We start from the raw sequence: 24234 nt of genomic DNA on the forward strand, positions 1-24234 counted from the left end.
ACTGTATCGGCCTGTAAGGTAGCTGGATAACTTCTTTCAGCTGTCCTAAAGTTATCTGGCTAAATTTAAGATAACCGGGTATATTCAGTGGTGCACTCATGCCACTAAACTTTATCTACCTTTCCTAGTCAGCCAGCGGCTGAATATAGACCTCTTTCGTCTAGTTAACACAGTTTTCACAGCACTCGAGACAGGTTCCAAAACTACCCTCCAGGTGGTGAGCTTTTTTTTTTGAGACTTAAATATCACATGACAAATATACCACTTATCACACTTTAATACATAGTGGGAGACCTAGTATTCTGCTTATTCGTCTTCATTTTGCATGACCATTAGCACATTTATACAGGATAAACCTTTAAAATGATCTAGCCACTCAACTGCGCGGCAGTTCCAACAGGCAGCATTTGGAACTTGGCGCTGGAGCAGGGAGAAGGTAAGCACACTGCCTCCTGCTCTGAAACAGGTGAAGGTGTGGGGAGGGTTGTCAGAATGTTGCATTCAAACATTGGGGATCCTTGGATTCTATTTCTGATCAGGTCTTTGGGGTGGGGGGAGGGTCGAGCACCGTTCTTGGGGCGTTCTAATATTTTCAATTGGGCTTTGAGGTGAGGGGTTAAGTGCTGGAGGGATTCTACAATAAAATATTGTGCTTCAGGGTAAGAGAAGGGGTTTGTTTTTTTCCCCCAAAGAGTCTACCCACCTAACTTAAAGAGTCAGACAGGTAGATCCTTGAAGGGTAAAATATCCAGCAAACTGTTCATCAGCAGCCATCCAGCTAAGTTAATTATAGGCTAATTTTCAGCCACAATCTAGTTGGTTAGGATATGGATAAAAATTATACTAAAACTAGCCCATAAATGTTACTGTAGCCAAAATAACCCTATTTATCATGCCCTAAGAGATGCAATACATGGTTATACCTATGGCACAGCATTTATCACTTGGGAAATGTCTTAGTGCACTTTAGGGCAACACAATAGATTAGATGCCAAATAAAATGCCCGACTCAGGCCGAGTTTCGCCCACACAATGGGGCTGCCCCCTTTGGTGTGCAATTGCTAGGGCTCAGTTGACGATAGAAGTTGACTTTTGGGGATAGATGTACTGCCCCTGAGGCAGCCCCATTGTGTGGGCGAAACTCGGCCTGAGTCGGGCATTTTATTTGATGAGCAGGTCTCCAAAATAAAGATTCTAAACGGACATTTGGCATTTAATCTATTGTGTTGCCCTCACAGCTTTCTTAGATCGCCTACCCTCTTGCTTTAGTGCACTTTAGTACATCTATCCCCAAAAGTCAACTTCTATCATCAACTGAGCCCTAGCAATTGCACACCAAAGAACTCTGTGTATGCTCTGCAAAAAGGTTTTACTATATTACTATTCTAAGAAACCAGGAGTTGGTAGAATGCAGGCATCTTGAGGGTAAAGTCCAGGTTTGGAAAACAACTGATAAGAAATTAAACAGTATGTAATATAGTAACAGCAGTGTATAATATAACTCACTTAAATTCTTGCCCCAACATGTTTACAATCCAAGAACTGGGAAGTTAAGTAACATAGGTAGGTCATGTACTGAATAAATGGTAGTGAAAGGACTCAAACCAGACAGGTTTCACAAGTCCATCAAATAACCACTTTAGGTATAGGCTTCACAGGAAGCCACGATGGAACAGTGGCTGATACAGTACAGTGGATGAACTAAAAAAAAACAAAAACCTCACAATCTAATGTGTTTATATTGCGCTTTTGTCTCAAGGCTGCATAAAGCTCAGCACTGTGTCTTGTGCCACACATTCTGATGTTTTCTCTCATTACTTTATTATAATTTCTAGACATGTAGGTATTGTACATCACCACCACATGCTAAAGTAAGAAAGGTCTGGCAAGCAGAGAAACAAGCATACTCATTATCAGAGTATGGGGGCAGCTCCAACCAGACCAATACTTTAAATTCTATCACCCAGGCCCCTTCCACATTTATAAGGTGTATTTGTGATTGGAAGGGGGTCTGAATGCTCGATGACATATTGGCTAAGAATTAAAGCTGAAGATTAGAAGACCTGAAAAGCACAACCAGCAGAGGTGGTAGGTGGATAACACTTTTAGTGGATTTTTGGCATGCTTGGGATGGATATGGAAGGCGACAGTGGAAAAGTGTTGAGAGGTCAGATAAAAGACAAAATGGAGGGGGGAGACTGGTGTTGGGTTGCATATAACAATTTACACACATCTTCCCAAAGTGGAAGAATCTTGACTGGGTAGGCTGGATGGGCCAATTTGGTCTTGATCTGCTGTCTTCTGTTACAGGCTAGCACTTTGAGATCACACCATAACAAAATGAACATACTGCAGAATTTTACACTGTGATCAACAAGGCCTTTCCTCTTTAAAGAAGCAGATGATACTTTAAGACTCCCTTTGCATAACATTTGGAACTATTTCAGCTTTTACTGTGAAGTTAGCTAATCAACCCGGAGATTATAATATGAATTTTCATAGCACTTTTGTCCACTAAGAAAAACTTAAAAAATAAGCTTATCTCATCTAAACGCTGTTGACTATTCTTATATGTAATCACCATCAACCACTGACCAATTCTTACAAAAAACAGACCCTTTAGATGAGATAAGTTTATTTTTTTAGTTTTTTTTTGGGGGGGGGGGGTGTTGATGGTTGATGGTAATTATAATATAAATGGCTGGCGAGGGAATAGAGAAGGGTAATTAATTCTCTGCTATATACATGGCCACTGCCTCCCCCCCCCACACACACATTGATTTTAGAGACCTATATTGGTTCAGTACAGCTGATGGATCAGTTGTCACTTCCTAGGCACAGTTCATCCTGTGATCTCTGCAAGGCATCCCAGTACAACAGCAACTCATGGGATTGGACATAATGACAGGTCACAATTTTTCTAAAGCGACAGACAGAGAAATGCAATTTTACAGGGAAAAAAGTGTCTTTGGTGTGAAGCTCCTCCGGTGGTATTCTCAGCTTGTCCAGACACAGCCCTACATAAACATCTTCCAGTTTAAAAAATGGGACGCTGGGTGAAACGTTATAGATCTGATAGGCAACATCAGTAGAAAAAACGTAACCTGTGCCAGAGCAGAAAGGAGGATACCTCTGCCCTGGATACTCGATCTCGCTTGCGTACCACTTGCTGTTCTTGTCCCTTATGGGCGGTGCATTAAAAATGAGGAAGCCAGTGAAAAAATTGGTGGTCCTGTTCTTCTTTATAAGCAGTTCAGTGAGGTAAAATGTATTAACAAACATGTCCGAGTCCGTCTTCATCACAAAGCTGGACTGTGGGCAGAAGTGATGAACCCATTCTATTCCCATCAGGGTCTTCAGTGTCAGGTTGTAGTAGGAGTCTGTGAAGTTTTTCTGGATGATGTCCTTGTATTTCAAGCTTTCGCTGATGATGCTGGCTTCTGCCTGCTTGTTCTCTTTCTTCATCGTCCCCAGGAGAAAAAAGGACACCACCCGCTTGTCCCCTATTATTCTCTCTTTCCCCCATGTCTGACGGATCGCAGCCCGAGCTTCCAGCTGCCAAGGTTGTGTAGTGATGAGAATAACCAGGAAGGGAGGGTTCTCCCTGCAGTCAATGTCTGGTAACATCAAAAAGGTATCACGTCTACCACCAGCTCTCTTGTGGCAGAAAATGCAGAATTTAACAGAATTCAGTTCAATGACTAGGATGAGACAAGCAAAGAGGAGAACCACGGTGAAGATGCCTACAATTCCATCCTTATACCAATCCATCTGAAACAGACAAAGACAAATTACAAAATAATCATTAGAAAAATTCACCAACTTCCTTTCCCTTTCAGAATGTGCCCTAAATTATCCTGCCAGAGTTCAAAGTCAAATAAGATCTTTGGTGTCTCTGTATACGACTGATCTGCAGCGTCCACTTCATATTCCTACCTCCCCTATCTATCAATTATTTTCTATACACTTATTTCTAGTGCTAACAGAGGACAACTTTCAAAGGTATTACCTCACATAACTATGCAGCTAGCTGGATAAATTCCCTCAGCCAAAAACTGCCCTCCACTCAATGGCCAAAGCACGCTCGTGGTTTCTCAGCAAGCCTACACTGACCATGGCAGAAAGTGGCAGAGGCAGGTAAAGCATGCATGGGGATTCCCGTTTGAGATTTTACCATGTATACTGTGCTCCTGATATAAAGCAGATACAGAGTCTGTGGGTTGAAAAAGCACAAGCCCCAGATTTTCAAAAGAAACCTTTATACAGCGAGTTTCCATTTGAAAACTGGTTTGCAAGTCTGTGGACCAGCAAGCTTCTCACAGTTTTTAAAAACTCAAACCCTTCATGTCAAATGAGAATTTGTGTGGGTAGTGGTGAGATCTCTCCATAGGAGGTTAACAGCTTTATATTTAAGAGAGGTTTTCTGTAATGTTAGGAAAATCAGGAAGAGTTTAGTTGAATCTCCAGTTACAGCCATATTATTATCTTATATGCTGTATCTTTTTGGTTTGATTTAAAAGGCCACGTGCAATGTATGTCCCTGTAAATAACTTGTTAATAGCTGAAATAAATCATCTCATTAACTTTATACACTGAAGTGGTGCCAGCAGTAGTATCCTCTAAAATCCAAGTTAAAAAATGATACCAGAATGAACACTGGCAAGAGAAGCACTCAGGAAGTATTAGAGGGTCAATCATGCACACAGGCAATCTGAAAATAATGTCCAGGGTTCCCGATTCACATAGTCTTATGTTCCAGTTTTCCATTCTCAGTTACCTGGGAAGGACAACTTTTTAAAGCAACCTAGCCATGATAAAACAGATCAACATGCCTAGACTGCCCTTCTCAGCCTGGCTAAAATTACACATGAGCTTCCATAATGCATGTACCTTTAGTCAGACTGTGAAGATGTATACCCAGGACTGTGTTTAACTTGGGGGCATGAATAGAGCATGCATACATGATGTTATAAATTACACATGAGCTTCCACAATATATGTACTTTTAGTCAGACTGTGAAGATGAATTCTTGGGGCCGTGTTTCACTTGGGGGCACAAAAAGAGCATGCATACATGATGTTATAAAAATATGTGTTATTTTACTCTCCTCAACTGCCCAGACAAAATAGTAATTACAAAGTATATAGGTGATTTTGCACAGGTACTTTATGGTAATTTTTGAAGAGAAAATACCTGAGTATTTTTTCTTTGAAAATTAGTGTAAAGTGTGCATGCTAAAAGTGCCCGTATAATTAGCTACTCTGAAGGCTATGTGAAAATTGCCCCATTCTCTGCAATTATAGTGATCATTGAGTGAAAATTATATTTAATAAGATAAAATAATGGAGGTGGGAGAGAAGAAGGAGGTGAAAAGAGAACCGGCGGCCTTCCAGAGGTGCAGTAGATTTCCCGGCCTCGACAGGGTTTCAGCCGGCCGTTTCCTAGAAGTGACCTCATCAGTGGGCGATGCCACAAGGGCCTACAAAAATGGCCCAGCAGCAGCATATCTCTGAGGTGGGAGAGAAGAAGGAAGTGAAAAGAGAACCGGCGTTCCGGAGGTGCGGTAGATTTCCCGGCCTCGACAGGGTTCCAGCCGGCCGTTTTCTGGTACTGACATCATTGGTGGGTGACGCCACAAGGGCCTACAAAAACGGCCCAGTAGCAGCCTATTTGGCGCACGGCTTTGTCTTGTTTTCGGACTTTGTTTTATTAATTTTGCCTCCATCTATCCCCTCTTTGTATTTTATAAAGTTGAATTTTATAAAGTTTGCTTGTCCCTCTGGAACTCCTAAAACCTCCACTGAAAGGACCTAATGTCAAGCGTTGGATGCCTGCTGAGAGCCTCTTATCAATACATATTAAAATGCCTCATTTGGTGAGGAAAAGGAGGGCAAGGGAAAAAGAAACCCTACCCCCAACTACTATACCTGCTTTGGTGATATCAGGTCCGATGGACACACACGTAAGACAGAGAGATGTAGAACCGGGAGTGAGCTCGCTAGGAGATGGTTGGGAGCAAGAGTTACCCGACACCTCCTTGGAGCTGCAAACAACGCTGTCCCTGATACATCGGGTGGCGCCGGTGAATCCAGCTGAGCACAGATTTATGGAACAACTTCATTTTGAAGTGGCAGTTGGCTCGTCAGAGGGATGAGAGGGATGAGCTGGAGTTAAAAATGAATCCTCTACTCCTCATCCGAGTGCCAGTGAAGGTATCAGTAAAATGGGATTTCTGCCTTTAGAAATAAAGAAAACTGACCTGATAAGATCTCTAGAGATCTCTTTGGACTCAATTTGGGAAGCTCTGCAGTGCCTGTATATAATTTCATGGGAAATTTTGGAAATAGATTAAATAAGGTGGAGAAAGAAATAAGTTAAACAAAAGAAATCTATTGGGAAAATAGAAGAGATAAAAGGAAAATCAGATATGTATATTTCCCTAATTAAAGAAAATCAAATGCCATCTTCTAAGATGGAACAATTGGAGAATCAGAGTAGAGCTAAGAATTTACGATTTATAAATTTTCCTAGGGACCAATTTATATACTTCCTAAGGAAATGCTGAAAAAATATATGTTTGATATTCTACAGATTCCAGAGCAGGCCCTTCCTCTTACATCAAGGGTGTTCTATATTCCACCATTCAAAAAGAAAGATTTAGATTCAGATCAGAAGGGGCTTCAGGGGGGGGGGGGGGGGGGAACAAATTGGCTCCCTGAACGGACACTCGCTGCCCACGCTCTGGCAAGCCTCTAAGATTTTCTTCAGATAATTCGTGCCTTTTACAATGCCTCACAAGAAGAAAGGAAAATTGAGAGTTTTCCCATCTGAGCCTCAAATTCCAGCTGGGAGAGAACCATCCCGCAGTTCACCTCTCCCATATTACAGATGGGGACGCCGAGCCCCATTGGAGGTACGGGGGGGGGGGAGCTCCAACTCCTCCTGGGGATGTATCGCTCAGTCCTCCAGAGCCGCGGTTGCAGCCGGAAGCTTTTCACCCTAACCACAATCGAGCAGCTGGTATTGCAGGGGAAGGATTCCCCAGGTCAGACCCAGGAAGATGTTCAGCTCAGCGCAGTCGAGGAGCGGGAGAGGTTTTTCAGTGCCTCCGTTTCGACTGAGGAAAGAGAAGGAGTTGGATGAATCGCTATGCCATCGAGCGCAGATGGAAGGGAGGTAAACAAAGGCTTTATGAAGCCCCTAGAAATTAAAAAAAACAGCTGTTATAACGCTGGAGTCCCTTTGGGACCTAATTGTGGGGCTCGCTGCTGGTCAAAATGAACAGGCCTATAGAGTCGAAACTACCTCCAAAAAAATTGACTTTCTTGAAAAAGAATGTAAAGTGAAAATGGAAGGACAAAACCAAGCCATTATGGAGATAAAAAATGATTTATAAGGAATAACTGACTCAAATATTATTACTATGCGGGAACAGTCAATACTAATGCGCAGATTAGAGTCAGTAGAAAATTATCTCCGTCAGCTGAATATAAGATTACTGAACTTCCCACGAGTTTTGGGAGAAGTTCCATTGATAACATTTAAAAGGTATTTAAAAGAAATTCTGAAGATACCTGAAGAACAAATGCCATCAGTAAAAAAGGTAATAGATCTCCAACAGAGACAATCACAGTTTCAAATTTCACCAATTGGAGGGAGATCCTGGGAACTTTGATAACCTTTCAGATTATTTGGAAAGCTCTGGATGTGAAATGGCAGAAAGAACGGTTTTGTTCGTTACCTTTTACTCTGAGTATGATAGAGGGTTAATTATGAAGCATTACTTTAAGGGGCGGATTTTCAGAGCCCTGCTCGCCTAAATCCGCCCAAATCCGGGCGGATTTAGGCGAGCAGGGCCCTGCGCGCCGGTAAGCCTATTTTACATAGGCCTACCGGTGCGCGCAGAGCCCCGGGACTCGCGTAAGTCCCGGGGTTTTCGGAGGGGGCGTGTCGGGGGGCGGGCCCGAATGTGCGGCGTTTTCGGGGCGTGTCGGCAGCGTTTTGGGGGCGGGTATGGGGGCGTGGCTATGGCCAGGGGCGGTCCGGGGGCGTGGCCACGCCCTCCGTACCCGCCCCCAGGTCGCGGCCCGGCGCGCAAGAGGCTCGCTGGCGCGCGGGGATTTACGCCTCCCTCTGGGAGGCGTAAATCCCCAGACAAAGGTAAGGGGGGGGCTTAGACAGGGCCGGGTGGGTGGGTGGGTTAGGTAGGGGAAGGGAGGGGAGGGCAAAAGGAAGTTCCCTCCGAGGCCGCTCCGATTTCGGAGCGGCCTCGGAGGGAACGGGGGTAGGCTGCGCGGCTCAGCGCGCGCCGGCTATTCAAAATCGATAGCCTTGCGCGCGCCAATCCAGGTTTTTAGCAGATACGCGCGGCTCCGCGCGTATCTACTAAAATCCAGCGTACTTTTGTTGGCGCCTGGAGCGCCAACAAAAGTACGCCTATTCGCGGAGTTTGAAAATCTACCCCTAAGTGTATAAATATTACCTATCTTGGGGGTATGATTCGTATTTTCCCCAACTTGTCCAGAGCGACACAATTACATTGAAAAGAATTTCTACAAATGCGCCCAGAAGCATTAACGAAGGGTGCTAATTTTATTCTACGTTACCCTGCAAAATGTGTCATTAAATTCTCTGGAAATACCTTTGTGTTTTATAACCCTGGACAGCTTAGGCAGTTCTTGAGTTCCAAGGAGCTGGCCCCCACCAGTAATAACCGTGCATGAAGTAATATATGGTTATCAGGGTAGCCTTAATGAGATAATATTTCTTTTCCTTTTCTCCCCATAATTATTCCTAAGTTTTCTCCCCAATGTTACCGCATGTAGAACGAGAATATTTCTATTTTGTGATTATATAAAAAAATGTCTTGATATGTATTCTTATGTTTCTAAGCATAGTAATCTTTGTTGTAACTGTAAAAGCTGATAAATAAAAAAAAAAAAAAAAAAGCAGAAGGTGGTTCAAATTTTGGCCCCAACTGAATCATCAGTGTTAAATATAACTGAAATCTTGGAAACTTCCCAAGAGAAATTGGTTATACCAGCAACTATGGTAATGTTCTTTTTATTAGAAGAGGATAAACAATGGATACTTAGAATGTATTTCAGACATCGTTCTGCTACATTGCTAAATTTAAAAGTTAGTGTCTTCCCAGACCTGTCCAGGGTGACACAGGAAAGAAGAAAGCACTTTCTTTTATTAAAACCTAGGGTAATTGAGTTAGGAGCGTCACACCTCCTCAACGACAGAGCGTACTGTTAGCCTTCTCTTGGACGCACGTTTTTCCTTACCCCTTATTCAGTAAGGGGAGGAAAACGCGCGTCCAACCTGCAGCACCTAATAGCGCCCTCAACATGCAAATGCATGTTGATGGCCCTATAAGGTATGCGCGCGGGATACAGAAAGTAAAATGTGCAGCCAAGCCGCACATTTTACTTTTAGAAATTAGTGCCAACCCAAAGGTCGGCGCTAATTTCTTCTGGCACCGGAAAAGTGCACAGAAAAGCAGTAAAAACTGCTTTTCTGTGCACCCTCCGACTTAATATCATAGCGATATTAAGTCGGAGATCCCGAAGAGTAAAAAAAGTTAAAAAAAAAAAATTGAATTCGGCCCACGGCTGTAGGGCCGAAAACCGGACGCTCAATTTTGCCGGCGTCCGGTTTCCGAGCCCGTGGCTGTCAGTGGGCTCGAGAACTGACGCCGGCAAAAATGGCCATCGGCTGTCAAACCCGCTGACAGCCGCCGCTCCTATCAAAAAGGAGGCGCTAGGGACACTAGCGTGTCCCTAGTGCCTCCTGGCCCCCAGGGCACCATTTTACGCCGCCATTTTGCGCAAAATGGCGCCGGCCGTAGACAACACGATTCGACTGCAGGAGGTCGTTCCGGACCCCCGCTGGACTTTTGGCAAGTCTTGTGGGGGTCAAGAGGCCCCCCCAAGCTGGCCAAAAGTCCCTGGGGGTCCAGCGGGGGTCCGGGAGCGATCTCCTGCCGCAAATCATTTTTCCGTACGGAAAAACGATTTGCATGCAGGAAGTCGTTCCCGGACCCCCGCTGGACTTTTGGCAAGTCTTGTGGGGGTCAGGAGGCCCCCCCAAGCTGGCCAAAAGTCCCTGGGGGTCCAGCGGGGGTCCAGGAGCGATCTCCTACGCTCCTGACCTCGGGGGACAAAAACAAAATGGTGCCGGCGCTACCTTTGACCCGTCATATGACAAGGCAAAGGTAGCGCCGGCGCCATTTCTACAAGCACCGGAGGTCCGAGAGTAAAAGATCACACCGGGACCCTTCCTCTGGACCCCAGGTAATTTAAGGCATTTTGGGGGGGTTCGGGAGGGTAGGGGATTTATTTTAAAGGGTCGGGGTGGGTTTTAGGGTTGTTTTAGTGTGCCGGTTTTCCCGCCCTCCCCCTTCCCCCGATTTATGATTTTTTAATGATAAATCGGGGGAATTGTTATTGTATCGCGGCTCTAACGATTTTTGACGATTTAAAATATATCGGACGATATTTTAAATCGTCAAAAAACGATTCACATCCCAATCACATTCTTTGCCTCCGAAAGACCCCTTCAACCTTAGAATTTATGGATAAGCTCTGTCCTCAAGTTTTCCTGTTTTCATTTGTTTCATGAAGCAATATATCTCTACTTGAAATGTAATAACTGACTATCATGATGAAATATTTTATGATTTGGGGTTAGCTGGCAGAAATAATCTATTCAAACTAAAATATTGGGGCATAAAGACTGTTTTTTAAAACAATTGACCAAAAAGCAAAGATAACCGTCCAGAAGTGACGTAATCTAAGTGAATTGGGTGTGTCTCAGGCCTTGAGGAAGGTAATCAGAGTAGGAGAAGCCATTGTCCTGTGCACACGCTGGAGTGATTTCCCTTGGAGGACGTGTATATTCATTGTGCAACCTGCATTGTGGCTTAAGTATTTCTGCTTATTGCTTTGAACCTGCATCGTGGCTAAGTATTTCTGATTATTCTTGAAGTTGTGTAGAAAGCTTCTGTGCCTATTTATAGTGTGTTTCATTTCTTTATAGTAAGAAATTATTCCAGTAAGTTCATTTGCTGTTTGCTTGCACAGGGCTTACTGCTTTGTATTTGTGCAGAAAGCCTCTGTGCCTAATTCCTGACTGTTTTAATTTTCTTTATAGTAAGATAATAATTTTCTAGTAAGTTAAATTGCTGTTTGTTGCACAAAGTTAGAACCCCCCCCCCCCCCAACAAAAACTCTCTCCAGCTTGTAAACTGTTATAATCTCTCTGATTTGGGGTTAGCTGGCAGAAATAATCTATTCAAACTAAAATATTGGGGCATAAAGACTGTTTTTTAAAACAATTGACCAAAAAGCTAAGATAACCGTCCAGAAGTGCCCTGCTTTACCCAGCTTGTCCCAGGCTTAACTGTTTAACTCCCACCCACCCCTGGGGCTTGTTTTCTAATAAAGACTGCCTAACTTGCCATTGGCAGCGACATAAATTAGTACATTGGTAACAGTCAAGGACATACAAATCATAAATTACCAGGATGAGGACTATCCAATGTAACTGCTGTGGAGCCTTTATTCTGAGGGAAAGCATCTGGAAACTTAGAGCTTGCCCAATTTGTGCACAACTCTCTTCCCTGAAAAAGGAGTTGACTGACATTAAAAATCAATTAGCTTCAATTAAAAATAATACACCCACATTGCATTACTCAGAATATAATTCCCCAATATCACAGAAAAACCAGGAGTCAAGAAAAGGAAATTCATTAGGCTCAGGAAGGACCCACAGTCACCCATTCTTGACAGAAGAGCAGTCAACAGGTATACCCCCCCACTCAAACAGGTCATTAAGAAACTCTTTAAAATCCAGGAATACAGTGGGCTCTGGTAGAATTAGACCTGTGATGAGGAGACACACCATGTACCAAATGCAAAAAGAACAAGCCTTCTCTATATTAAAAACTGAAGAAGTTCATGAGAAAAACATGGAAGTGTTACCAGAAAAGAGGGAAAAAACACAATGCATGCAGTATTTCAGGATCCATAACCAAAAGAAAAATCTAATTGAGAGGAATAACTCTGTCAACAGTGGCACAACTACAAAAAGAAAGAGTGAAGTGAATAACAAATCTCAACTAATATCTTATAAGGAGTCTTATAAGGAGAAAAACATGGAAGTGTTATAAGAAAAGAGGGAAAAAACACAATGCATGCAGTATTTCAGGATCCATAACCAAAAGAAAAATCTAATTGAGAGGAATAACTCTGTCAACAGTGGCACAACTACAAAAAGAAAGAGTGAAGCTAGATAATCAAGCTAGATATTTCAATGGTGGGGGTGGAAGGGAAATAGAACCAAGAGCTAAGAGAAACAGATAAGTATGAGAGAAAAAAATGTGTGAAGCTTGCTGGGCAGACTGGATGGGCCGTTTGGTCTTCTTCTGCCGTCATTTCTATGTTTCTATGTTTCTATGTTATAAGGAGTCCAGGAAATGCAATAACCTTAAAGAGAGTACCTGGAAGGTAATGACCACTAGGGATGTGAATCGTTTTAGGACGATTAAAATTATCGTCCGATAATTTTAATATCGTCTTAAACCGTTATGGAACACAATACAATACAGATTCTAACGATTTATCGTTATAAATCGTTAGAATCGTGAGCCGGCACACTAAAACCCCCTAAAACCCACCCCCGACCCTTTAAATTAAATCCCCCACCCTCCCGAACCCCCCCCCCAATAAATTAAATAACCTGCGGGTCCAGCGGCGGTCCGGAACGGCAGCGGTCCGGAACAGGCTCCTGCTCCTGAATCTTGTCGTCTTCAGCCGGCGCCATTTTCCAAAATGGCGCCGAAAAATGGCGGCGGCCATAGACGAAAAAGATTGGACGGCAGGAGGTCCTTCCGGACCCCCGCTGGAATTTTGGCAAGTCTCGTGGGGGTCAGGAGGCCCCCCACAAGCTGGCCAAAAGTTCCTGGAGGTCCAGCGGGGGTCAGGGAGCGATTTCCCGCCGCGAATCGTTTTCGTACGGAAAATGGCGCCGGCAGGAGATCGACTGCAGGAGGTCGTTCAGCGAGGGTTCCGGCGCCTCGCTGAACGACCTCCTGCAGTCGATCTCCTGCCGGCGCCATTTTCCGTACGAAAACGATTCGCGGCGGGAAATCGCTCCCTGACCCCCGCTGGACCTCCAGGAACTTTTGGCCAGCTTGTGGGGGGCCTCCTGACCTCCACGAGACTTGCCAAAAGTCCAGCGGGGGTCCGGAAGGACCTCCTGCCGTCCAATCTTTTTCGTCTATGGCCGCCGCCATTTTTCGGCGCCATTTTGGAAAATGGCGCCGGCTGAAGACGACAAGATTCAGGAGCAGGAGCCCGTTCCGGACCGCTGCCGTTCCGGACCGCCGCTGGACCCGCAGGTTATTTAAGTTATTTGGGGGGGGTTCGGGGGGGTGGGGGATTTAATTTAAAGGGTCGGGGGTGGGTTTTAGGGGGTTTTAATGTGCCGGTTTTTCGATTTTTCGATTTTTAATGATTTTTAACGATTTTTCACGATATTTTACCCCCCCAAACGGCAACAATACGATTCCCTCCCCCTCCCAGCCGAAATCGATCGTTAAGACGATCGAGGACACGATTCACATCCCTAATGACCACAAATGCTCATAGTAAGGGAAATAAAATCCCAGATCTGCAGGCCCTAATGGCTGAGGCAGAATTAGACATTGTTGCTATAACAGAAACATGGTTCACAGAATCTCATGAATGGGATACAACAATACCAGGCTACAACTTGTTAAGGAAGGACAGAAAGGATAGAAAAGGGGGAGGTGTGGCTCTTTATGTCAGACAAAACATCCAAGCAACTGAGCTACAAGGAAGTTGGGGTAAGGAAGAAGCTCTATGGCTCGACCTAAAAAAAGATGACGGAGCATCCATTTATATTGGAGTGGTTTACAGGCCTCCAAACCAAAAGGAAGAGCTGGACAGAGAGCTGGTTGAAGACATCCATAAGATAGGTAAGAAGGGAGAAGTGGTGATCGTGGGTGACTTTAATATGCCAGATGTAGACTGGAAAATCCCATCTGCAGAAACTAAAAATAGTAGAGCGATAGTGGATGCCATGCAAGTATCTTTGTTCAAACAAATGGTGTTGGAACCCACGAGAGAAGGAGCTATACTCGACTTAGTGCTCACTAATGCAGATAATGTCTCAGATGTCCAGGTGGGAGCCCACCTCAGCAGCAGTGACCATCAAACGGTATGGTTTAATATCAATAAAAGAATAGGGAAAAGAACCACAAAGACCCGAGTTTTACAGTTCAAAAACACAGACTTTGAGGAAATGGGTAAGTACCTGGAGGAAGAACTAAAAGGATGGGAGAACGAGAGAGATGTGGATCAGCAGTGGACCTATCTAAAAGGAGCAATCACCAAGGCAACTGCTCTATATGTTAGAAATGTAAAGAAAAGCAAAAGGAAACTGAAACCTATCTGGTTCTCAAAGGAGGTGGCTGACAAAATTAAAGCTAAAAGAACAGCATTCAAGATATATAAAAGATCCCAAAGGGAGGAGCACAAAGAAGCATATTTGAATCAACTGAGGGAGACAAAGAAATTAATCAAGTTGGCAAAAAGTCAAGCGGAAGAGAGGATTGCCAAGGAGATAAAAAATGGTGACAAAACATTTTTCAGATACATCAGCGAAAAGAGAAAGGTCCAAAGTGGTATAGCAAAATTGAAAGGTGGTAATGATCAATGTGTGGAGAGTGACGAAGAAATGGCAGAAATATTAAACGAATACTTCAGCTCTGTGTTCACTAAAGAAGACCCTGGAGAAGGACCATCTCTACACAACAAGAAACTGGAGGGAAGTGGAATAGATGAAAATCCTTTCACAGTAGAAAATGTGTGGGAAGAGCTAAAGAACCTGAAAGTGGACAAAGCCATGGGGCCTGATGGTATTCATCCAAGGATATTGAGGGAGCTCAGAGATGTTCTGGCAGCTCCACTGTGTGACCTGTTCAATAGATCCCTAGAAACGGGAGTGGTGCCGAGTGATTGGAGAAGAGCGGTGGTGGTCCCGCTTCACAAGAGTGGCAACTGGGAGAAGGCTGGAAACTACAGACCAGTTAGCCTCACTTCGGTGGTGGGAAAAGTAATGGAGTCACTGCTGAAAGAGAGAATAGTGAACAATCTACAGTCCGGAGAATCGATGGACCAGAGGCAACATGGATTCACCAGGGGAAGATCCTGTCAGACAAATCTGATTGACTTTTTTGACTGGGTAACCAAGGAATTGGATCAAGGAAGAGCACTCGATATCATATACTTGGATTTCAGCAAAGCTTTTGATACGGTTCCGCACAGGAGACTGGTGAATAAAACGAGAAGCTTGGGAGTGAGTGCCGATGTGGTGACCTGGATTGCAAATTGGTTGACGGACAGAAGACAATGTGTGATGGTAAATGGAACCTTCTCTGAGGAGAGAGGGTTATAAGTGGTGTACCGCAAGGATCGGTGTTGGGACCGGTCCTGTTCAATATCTTTGTGAGCGACATTGCGGACGGGATTGAAGGTAAGGTTTGTCTTTTTGCGGATGACACTAAGATCTGCAACAGAGTGGACACGCCGGAAGGAGTGGAGAGAATGAGACGGGATCTAAGGAAACTGGAAGAGTGGTCGAAGACATGGCAGCTGAGATTCAATGCAAAGAAATGCAAAGTCATGCATATGGGGAGTGGAAATCCGAATGAAATGTATTCGATGGGGGGGGGGGAAGGCTGATGTGCACGGAGCAGGAGAGGGACCTTGGGGTGATAGTATCTAATGATATGAAGTCTGCGAAACAATGCGACAAGGCGATAGCAAAAGCCAGAAGAATGCTGGGCTGCATAGAGAGAGGAATATCGAGTAAGAAAAGGGAAGTGATTATTCCCCTGTACAGGTCCTTGGTGAGGCCTCACCTGGAGTACTGTGTTCAGTTCTGGAGACCGTATCTTCAAAAAGACAAAGACAAGATGGAAGCGGTACAGAGAAGGGCGACCAGGAAGGTGGAGGATCTTCATCGGATGACGTACGAGGAGAGATTGAAGAATCTAAATATGTACACCCTGGAGGAGAGGAGGAGCAGAGGTGATATGATACAGACTTTCAGATACTTGAAAGGTTTTAATGATCCAAAGACAACGACAAACCTTTTCCGTAGGAAGAAAATCAGCAGAACCAGGGGTCACGATTTGAAGCTCCAGGGAGGAAGATTCAGAACCAATGTCAGGAAGTATTTCTTCACGGAGAGGGTGGTGGATGCCTGGAATGCCCTTCCGGAGGAAGTGGTGAAGACCAGAACTGTGAGGGACTTCAAAGGGGCGTGGGATAAACACTGTGGATCCATAAAGTCAAGAGACCGCCAATGTAGAGTGTGTGGCTCACCAGAACGATGGCTACTGCCCGGAGACAATACCCTTATTAAATAAACATACAGATGCTTACTGTGACTCCAACATCGCTCTAAGCTTCAACGGCAAGAGGAAATGTGGAAAAAAGGATTTGCTATCACAAAGAGGGGAGTAGCTGGCTTGTTACGGCAGTTACTACCCCAAACCAAATAAGCCTAATACTTCACTTTCCAAGCATATACAGCATAGTTCTCTGCTTCAACGGCAGGGGAGAAGAAAAGAGGGTTTGCACTCACAAAGCGGGGAGTAGCTGGCTTATTACGGCGGTTACTACCCCAAACCAAATGTGCCTGATACTTCGCTTTCGATGCATATCCAGCATGGCTCTCTGCTTCATGGCATGGGAGAGGCTGATACATCAAGCATTTCCAGCATAGCTCTCTGCTTCATCAGCAGGGGAATAAGAAAAGCTGAGGCTTCACGCATATCCAGAATAGCTTCAACTGCAGGGAGAAGAAAAAAAAAAAAAAAAAAAAAAAAGGATTCGCACTCACAAAGCAGGGAGTAGCTGGCTTGTTACGGCGGTTACTACCCTAAACCAAAAGGGCCTGATACTTCACTTTCAATGCATAACCAGCATGGCTCTCCGCTTCAACGGCAGGAGAGAAGAAAAACAACCAATAGGGGCTGTATGACATAGTCTGGGTAAAGGGAATAAACATGGGTGTAGCTTGCTTATTGCAGCAGTTACTACCCCTACTACCCCTAACTAATCAAGCTAGGTATTTCACTTGGATGCAGCTCCATCACTGCTCTCTACATTAATGGTGGGGGTGGAAGGGAAATAGAACCAAGAGTTAAGAGAAAATGATAAGTATGAGAGAAAAAAATGTGTGAAGCTTGCTGGGCAGACTAGATGGGCCATTTGGTCGTCTTCTGCCGTCATTTCTATGTTTCTATATGTTACACTTAGTTAATACCTCATTACATACATGTTTGCAGATGCCACTATTTTGTTGCTCACATACATAAGAACATACGAAGAACATAAGAACATACCATACTGTGTCAGACCAAGGGTCCCCAAGCCAATCCAGGCCATAAGAACCTGGCAAGTTCCCAAAAATTAAGTTTCTCCCATGTTACCATTGCTAGTAATAGCGGTGGCTATTTTCTAATTCAACTTAATTAATAGCAGGTAATGGACTTTCTCCTCCAAGAACTTATCCAATCCTTTTTTAAACCCAGCTACACTAACTGCACTAACCACATCCTCTGACAACAAATTCCAGAGTTTAATTGTGCGTTGAGTGAAAAAGAACTTTCTCCGATTCATTTTAAATGTGCCACATGCTACTTCATGGAGTACCCCCTAGTCCTTCTATTATTCAAAAGAGTAAATAACTGATTCACATTTACCCTTTCTCAACCTCTCATGATTTTAAACACCTCTATCATATCCCCCCTCAGCCATCTCTTCTCCAAGCTGAAAAGTCATAACCTCTTCAGTCTTTCCTCATAGGGAAGCTGTTCCATCCCCTTTATTATTTTGGTCGCCCTTCTCTGTACCTTCTCCATTGCAACTATATCTTTTTTGAGATGCGGGACCAGAATTATACACAGTATTCAAGGTACGGTCTCACCATGGAGCGACACAGAGGCATTATGACATTTTCCGTTTTATTCACCATTCCCTTTCTAATAATTCCCAACATTCTGTTTGCTTTTTTGACTGCCGCAGCATACTGAGCCGAAATTTCAATGTGTTATCCACTATGATGCCTAGATCTCTTTCTTGGGTGGTAGCTCCTAATATGGAACCTAACTTTGTATAACTATAGCATGGGATATTTTTCCCTATATGCAACACCTTGCACTTATCCACATTAAATTTCATCTGCCATTTGGATGCCCAATTTTCCAGTCTCACAAGGTCTTCCTGCAATTTATCACAATCTGCTTGTGATTTAACTACTCTGAATAATTTTGTATCATCTTCAAATTTGAATACCTCATTTGTCGTATTTCTTTCCAGATCATTTATAAATATATTGAAAAGTATGGGACCCAATACAGATCCCTGAGGCACTCCACTGCCTACTCCCTTCCACTAAGAATATTGTCCATTTAATCCTACCCTCTGTTTCCTGTCTTTTAGCCAGTTTGTAATCCACAAAAGGCTATTGTCCCCTATCCCATGACTTTTTACTTTTCCTAGAAGCCTCTCATGAGGAACTTTGTCAAATGCCTTCTGAAAATCCAAATACACTACATCTACCAGTTCACCTTTGTCTACATGTTTATTAACTCCTTCAAAAAAGTGAAGCAGATTTGTGAGGCAAGACTTGCCTTGGGTAAAGCCATGCTGACTTTGTTCCATTAAACCATGTCCTTCTATATGTTCTGTGATTTTGATATTTGGAACACTTTCCACTTTTCTTCCTGGCACTGAAGTCAGGCTAACTGGTCAGTAGTTTCTCAGATCGCCTCTGGAGCCCTTTTTAAATAGTGGGGTTACATTAGCCACCCTCCACTCTTCAAGTACAATGGATGATTTTAATCATAGGTTACAAATTTTTCACTGTTAACCCTCGATTGGACGCACGTTTTTGATGCACTAGCGTTACCCCTTATTCAGTAAGGGGCTGAAAACGCGCATCCAACCCCCCCCCCCCCCCGCCCCCCCGAACCTAATAGTGCCCGCAACATGCAAATGCATGTTGATGGCCCTATTAGGTATTCTTGCGCGATTTAGAAAGGAAAATGTGCAGCCAAGCCGCACATTTTACTTTCAGAAATTAGCGCCTACCCAAAGGTAGGAACTTTGGCTCGCGGGTCGAAAACTGGACGCTCAATTTTGCCGGCGTCCAGTTTCCGAACCCGTGGCTGTCAGCAAGCTCAAGAACCGATGCCTGCAAAATTGAGCATCGGCTGTCAAAGCCGCTGACAGCTGCTGCTTCGGTCCAAAAGGAGGCGCTAGTGACGCTCTAGTGTCTCTAGCGCCTCCTTTTACCTGTTTTTAACACCGGGCCTAATTTGCATACTGAATCGCGCACACAGGAGAGTGGACTTTACTGTATCGGCCCGATTGTTAGATCTGCTTGTCTGTAATCAATGAATTCACAAGCCCTGACCAAGTAGAAATGCAAAAGACCTTCAATTCTGCATACTCTTGTTCCATCTCTATTTTCGTGGACTACCTTTATGAACATTCTGTACAAAATGCTACATTTGATTGCTTTAAAATTTTGATATTGCATTTCAATATACTTAGTATTCGAATCATTCACAAATATCACAGATAAGATAATTATGGTAACATGCCATGCAAACATGTAGTAAGTGTGAAATAATTTAACCCTTGGGATATTATTGGCTTTTTTTTTTATATTTCTTAATTACATCATCTCATGTTTAAATGTCCTATACAATTAACCTTAACGGCAAATTGTACAAATAGTAAGTTCCTGTCAAGGGGATATAAATTTAAGTTACTTTCCCTTTTGACTGAACTGAATTTGTATGCTTATCTGTACATTTCCTTTCTTAGTGCTTACTTCCAGACTTGAGATGAGAAATGCACTGTGTGTTTTATATCCTGTATAATTCCAATGATCATTTATTTTTCTAGTACATTTTAGGATTAAGTTCTCCTTTTGCTAGAGGTAGCTTGGAACCTTGCTGCCTACACAGGTCACAGGGCAAGGTCACACATACAAAGTGAAAACATGACTTAAGAAAACCACTTACAGTGAAACAGGAGATTGAGAATTTAATGCAAACAGCTCTCTCCTAGTGCTGAATGCTGAAATAAGTTGACAGATATCTAAAATTAGTAATACACTGAATATTATGTTTTATGAATACATTTTAGTTTGGTGCACACACATTTTTGACACATGATGTATAGGAATTGAACAATAAGATTGAAACTTTAAAGGTCTGTGTTCATAATTTTAGAATTATTTTTACACATTACAGTGGATTCACAGAAACATATTATTCATTTAAGAGAATTAACTTTGATTAGCACTGGATTTGCTATTAATAATACCATGAGGTGTATGCCATACACTCTAAAACACTTATGGCTGTTAGTGTTGTGTAGACGTGACTAATAGTACCCCTATAGTTCTTAATGTAATTAAGCATTTAGAACACAATTATTAACTGTCCCCTGATTAATTACTTGAACTAGGGTGATGAAAATGTTATCTTTGTGGGAACAAATTAAAGGATGGGGAACAAAATTATTAATCTATTTCCTCATAGGATTTGCATGTTGCATTGCAGTAGCTTTCATTATAAATGTTAAAGGTACTATTACAAAGGTTTGTTATTCGCCTGATGTCTATTACCATACATGAAGAGCCACTTAAAACAGGAGCTGAGAACTCATATTCATAATCATCTGGGTGAGGCAAGACTTCCCTTGGGTAAATCCATGCTGGCTGTGTCCCATTAAATCATGTCTATCTAAATGTTTTGTGATTTTATTCTTTATAATAGTTTCCATGATTTTTCCTGGAACTGAAGTGAGGCTCACCAGTCTATAGTTTCCCGGATCACCCCGCAGCCCTTTTTAAATTTTGCAGTTACATTGGCCATCTGCCAATCTTCAGGTACAACGGATGATTTTATTGATAAGTTACCAATTAATTGAAATAGGTCTGAAATTTCATTTTTTTAGTTCTTTCAGAACCATGGGGTATATACTATCCAGTCCAGGTGATTTACTATTCTTCAATCTGTCAATCTGATCTACTACATCTTCCAGGTTCACCATAATTTGGCTCATTTCATCATTTCATCAAATAGGTAGTCAGAAAGGATGTTGGGGAGATACCCATTCTAGAGAGTCTAGAATGGGTATCTCCCCAACATCCTTTCTGACTACCTATTTAATATAAAACACACAAACTCCTGGTTTTTGTCTGCCCTCTGACTAGCTACTCAATCCAGACACACAAATACACTAAATAATATACCCCAATACTTTACTTCTCTCCAAATCTTTTAAGTTTTCAAAATTTCCCCAAGCTGTACGTACCGATTCTTTTTTAGCCACCAGCAAGGTGATCCTCTCCTTTCAGTGCTCCCACTAGAAGTAAAAAGAGAAAAAGGAGAAATCTGCACTTATCTAAAGCAGGAACTTGTCTGGACCAGGAAGCTAAACTGTGCCAGAGGGAACTTGGTTTGGGGCTTAGAGGATCCCGAGACTGTGCCAGAAGAATTTTTCCCTCAGCTGAGCAGGACATGTTGTGAGTCACTATTTTGCTAACTAAGGAGACTAAAGAGAGGACCAGGCTCACTTGTGCATGTGTAAAGCCTAAGAAGAAGAGAAACAAAGTAACCAGAACTACTGTGTTGCTGTAAGAAGAAACTGTTACTTAGGAGAGGAGTTAAGATTTCTGGAACTGTGATTCTGTTTGATTTCTGTATCTACCTGAAATGCCACTGCCATTATGTTTGATCCTGGAGGTTCTGCGGTAAGCTATTTATTATTTGAAGCCCAGTTTGGGGCAGATTTTCAAGGATTTACGCGCGTAGGGGGGGGGGGGGCTTACGCGCGTCGAGCCTATTTTCAAAAGGCCCGGCGGCACACGTAAAGCGTGTAAGTCCGGGGCTTTACTAAAGGGATGGGGGTGGAGTCAGGCTCCCGGCACAGCGACCATATTTGCCCCTGTGCCGGGGATCACAAAGGTATGGGTTTATTTGCTTTTTGGGCTGGGGGGACGGGACAGGTAGGGGAAGGGAGGAGAAAGGAAAGTCCCCTCCGAGGCCGCTCCGATTTTGAAGCGGCCTCGGAAGGAACGGGGAAAGCCAGCTGGTCTCTCCGAGGGCTCGGCGCGTGCAAGGTAAACTAGTGTGCACCCCCTTGTGCGCGCCGACCCCTGATTTTATAACATGCGCGCAGCTGTGTGCACACGTTATAAAATCGAGCGTACATTTTAAAATCTACCCCTTTGAGTCTGGAGAGTTGTTTATTTATGTGGACTGTTCTCAGCCTGGTACTGGCCTTGCAGGTTATCCTGTCCCCAGCTCACAGCCCCGGAGATTTATTTCCCCACCACGGGAAAGTAACTACAATATTTCCCCTAGGCCAGGGAGGTGACATCTGGTGTGCAGGGCGTTACAAATATTTCCTTTAATAGGGAGGAGAAGAAGACAGACAGTGGAACCCAAACAAGGTTCATATTCATCTCTGCTCAGGTTGTCAGTTAAAATCTTATTTATTTATTTAGAATATTTATTGCTCACCTATCAACCGTTGTAGGCAGGTTACAAAGTAACAATCATCAAATTACATAAGACAAACAAAAGACAATAACTGAATAGCAGTAAACCCTCCCATCTGGAGCAGAAACATTTAAAAAAAAGCACAGGTTAATATCCCCTTTAATGACAACTGATATTTAATCAATTTTACACGTAATGAAGACCCAAACATCTGATGGGAAGTATGGGGGGTACGAGGGAGTTGATTCGAGCCCCTTGCTTTTAAACAACTTCCCTTGTGTGTGTCTGTGTGTCAAAACAGGTCCTAGATAGTAATAGGCGTAAGCTAACACTTAAGTATTAAGCATGGCAATGCGTGCTATTTGCATGCACATCAGTGTTGCTGTGATTTCTTTTATTTTCTATTCACTCTGAGCACGCAGACACAGACAGATAGCAATGTTAGCCAGATAAACTTATCCAGCTAACTTTGGAGGTTCTGTATATTCAATAGTGTAGCTGCACTACTGAATATAGTCGGCTATCTTAATGTTAGCCAGCTAACTATAGCCGGCTAGCTCAAATCCTCCCAGGTTCGCCCCCAGAACTCCCCTATCTTATCCAGTTAAATTCTGGCTGCCTAACTTAGCTGGCTAGAAATTAGCCAGATATGTTCCCAAATATTCTGAGTTAGCTGGCTAACTAAATGCTTTTGAATATGGACCTCTCCATTTCTGGTTCTATTGATGTCAAAGGACAATTTGTATGAGAAGGGGTGAGACCTAAGGGTTGAACACAAAACCCTTTCAGTTCATTTCATTTTTTCATTCAGGTGTACATTAAATGATGGGAAAAGATTTCCCTGTTGGTTATGAGTCATCATCCCCCACTTTATTTAGTGGGGATGGTGAAGTGGACCTGTACAGAGTTAACCAGAAATTCATTTTATAAGCTTCAACTCTTGAAACGGCTTCATCCTCTACTTTTCTTTCATGATTTTCGGACTATACTTCAATCACTCATCTTTTCGGGGCTTGACTACTGTAATTCTCTTTATATAGGTCTCCCAGATAACACACTTCACTCACTTCAACTGATCTAAAACGCAGCAGCACGTATCTTAACAAACTCTTCCATAAAAAATCACATCACTCTGATACTTCAATCATTACATTGGTTACCAATTAAATACAGAATATAATTCAAGATCCTGTCCATTATACACTCTCTCATCTACACTCCTAATTCAATTACCTTATGTTCCATTCTCCGGATTTACAAACCCACCAGACATCTAAGATCACTGGACAAAAACCTCTTAGACATCCCATCACCACGACAGGCCCGTCTTGACATCACCAGAAAAAGATCATTCTCTGTCATTGGACCAATCTTATGGAACGCATTACCAGACTCTTTAAGATCCATATCCAACTCCAAACACTTCAAAAAATCCCTAAAAACACATTTATTTCAATCTGCTTTCCATATATCACACACTAAATAACATAACTACTTCTCCATCACACAGGGCACAACATTATTATATATTGATTTATTTTTTATGTAAACTATTCATTGTTTTAGATTATTATTTTTATTATATATTTTTGTAATTTTGAGCTTTTAT

General features: G+C 43.0%; 1 protein-coding gene across 1 annotated transcript; it reads right to left on the reverse strand.

Moving 5' to 3' along the window:
- Nucleotides 1–27: 27 nt before the first annotated feature.
- LOC115077023 (beta-1,3-galactosyltransferase 5-like) lies at nucleotides 28–21470 on the reverse strand. Its single transcript, XM_029579160.1, has 2 exons — nucleotides 21436–21470; nucleotides 28–3771 (listed from the first exon to the last, which is right to left on the reverse strand). The coding sequence occupies exon 2, from the start codon at nucleotides 3769–3771 to the stop codon at nucleotides 2818–2820; it is 954 nt and encodes a 317-aa protein (XP_029435020.1). The 5' UTR covers nucleotides 21436–21470; the 3' UTR covers nucleotides 28–2817.
- Between the last annotated feature and the right edge of the window lie 2764 nt (nucleotides 21471–24234).

The sequence above is a fragment of the Rhinatrema bivittatum genome, chromosome 15, assembly GCF_901001135.1.
Source record: "Rhinatrema bivittatum chromosome 15, aRhiBiv1.1, whole genome shotgun sequence".
Classification (NCBI taxonomy): Eukaryota; Metazoa; Chordata; class Amphibia; order Gymnophiona; family Rhinatrematidae; genus Rhinatrema; species Rhinatrema bivittatum.

Coding starts and splice junctions, on each gene's coding strand:
- LOC115077023 (XM_029579160.1), bottom strand. CDS start 3,771: ATGGATTGGTATAAGGATGGAATTGTAGGCATCTTCACCGTGGTTCTC.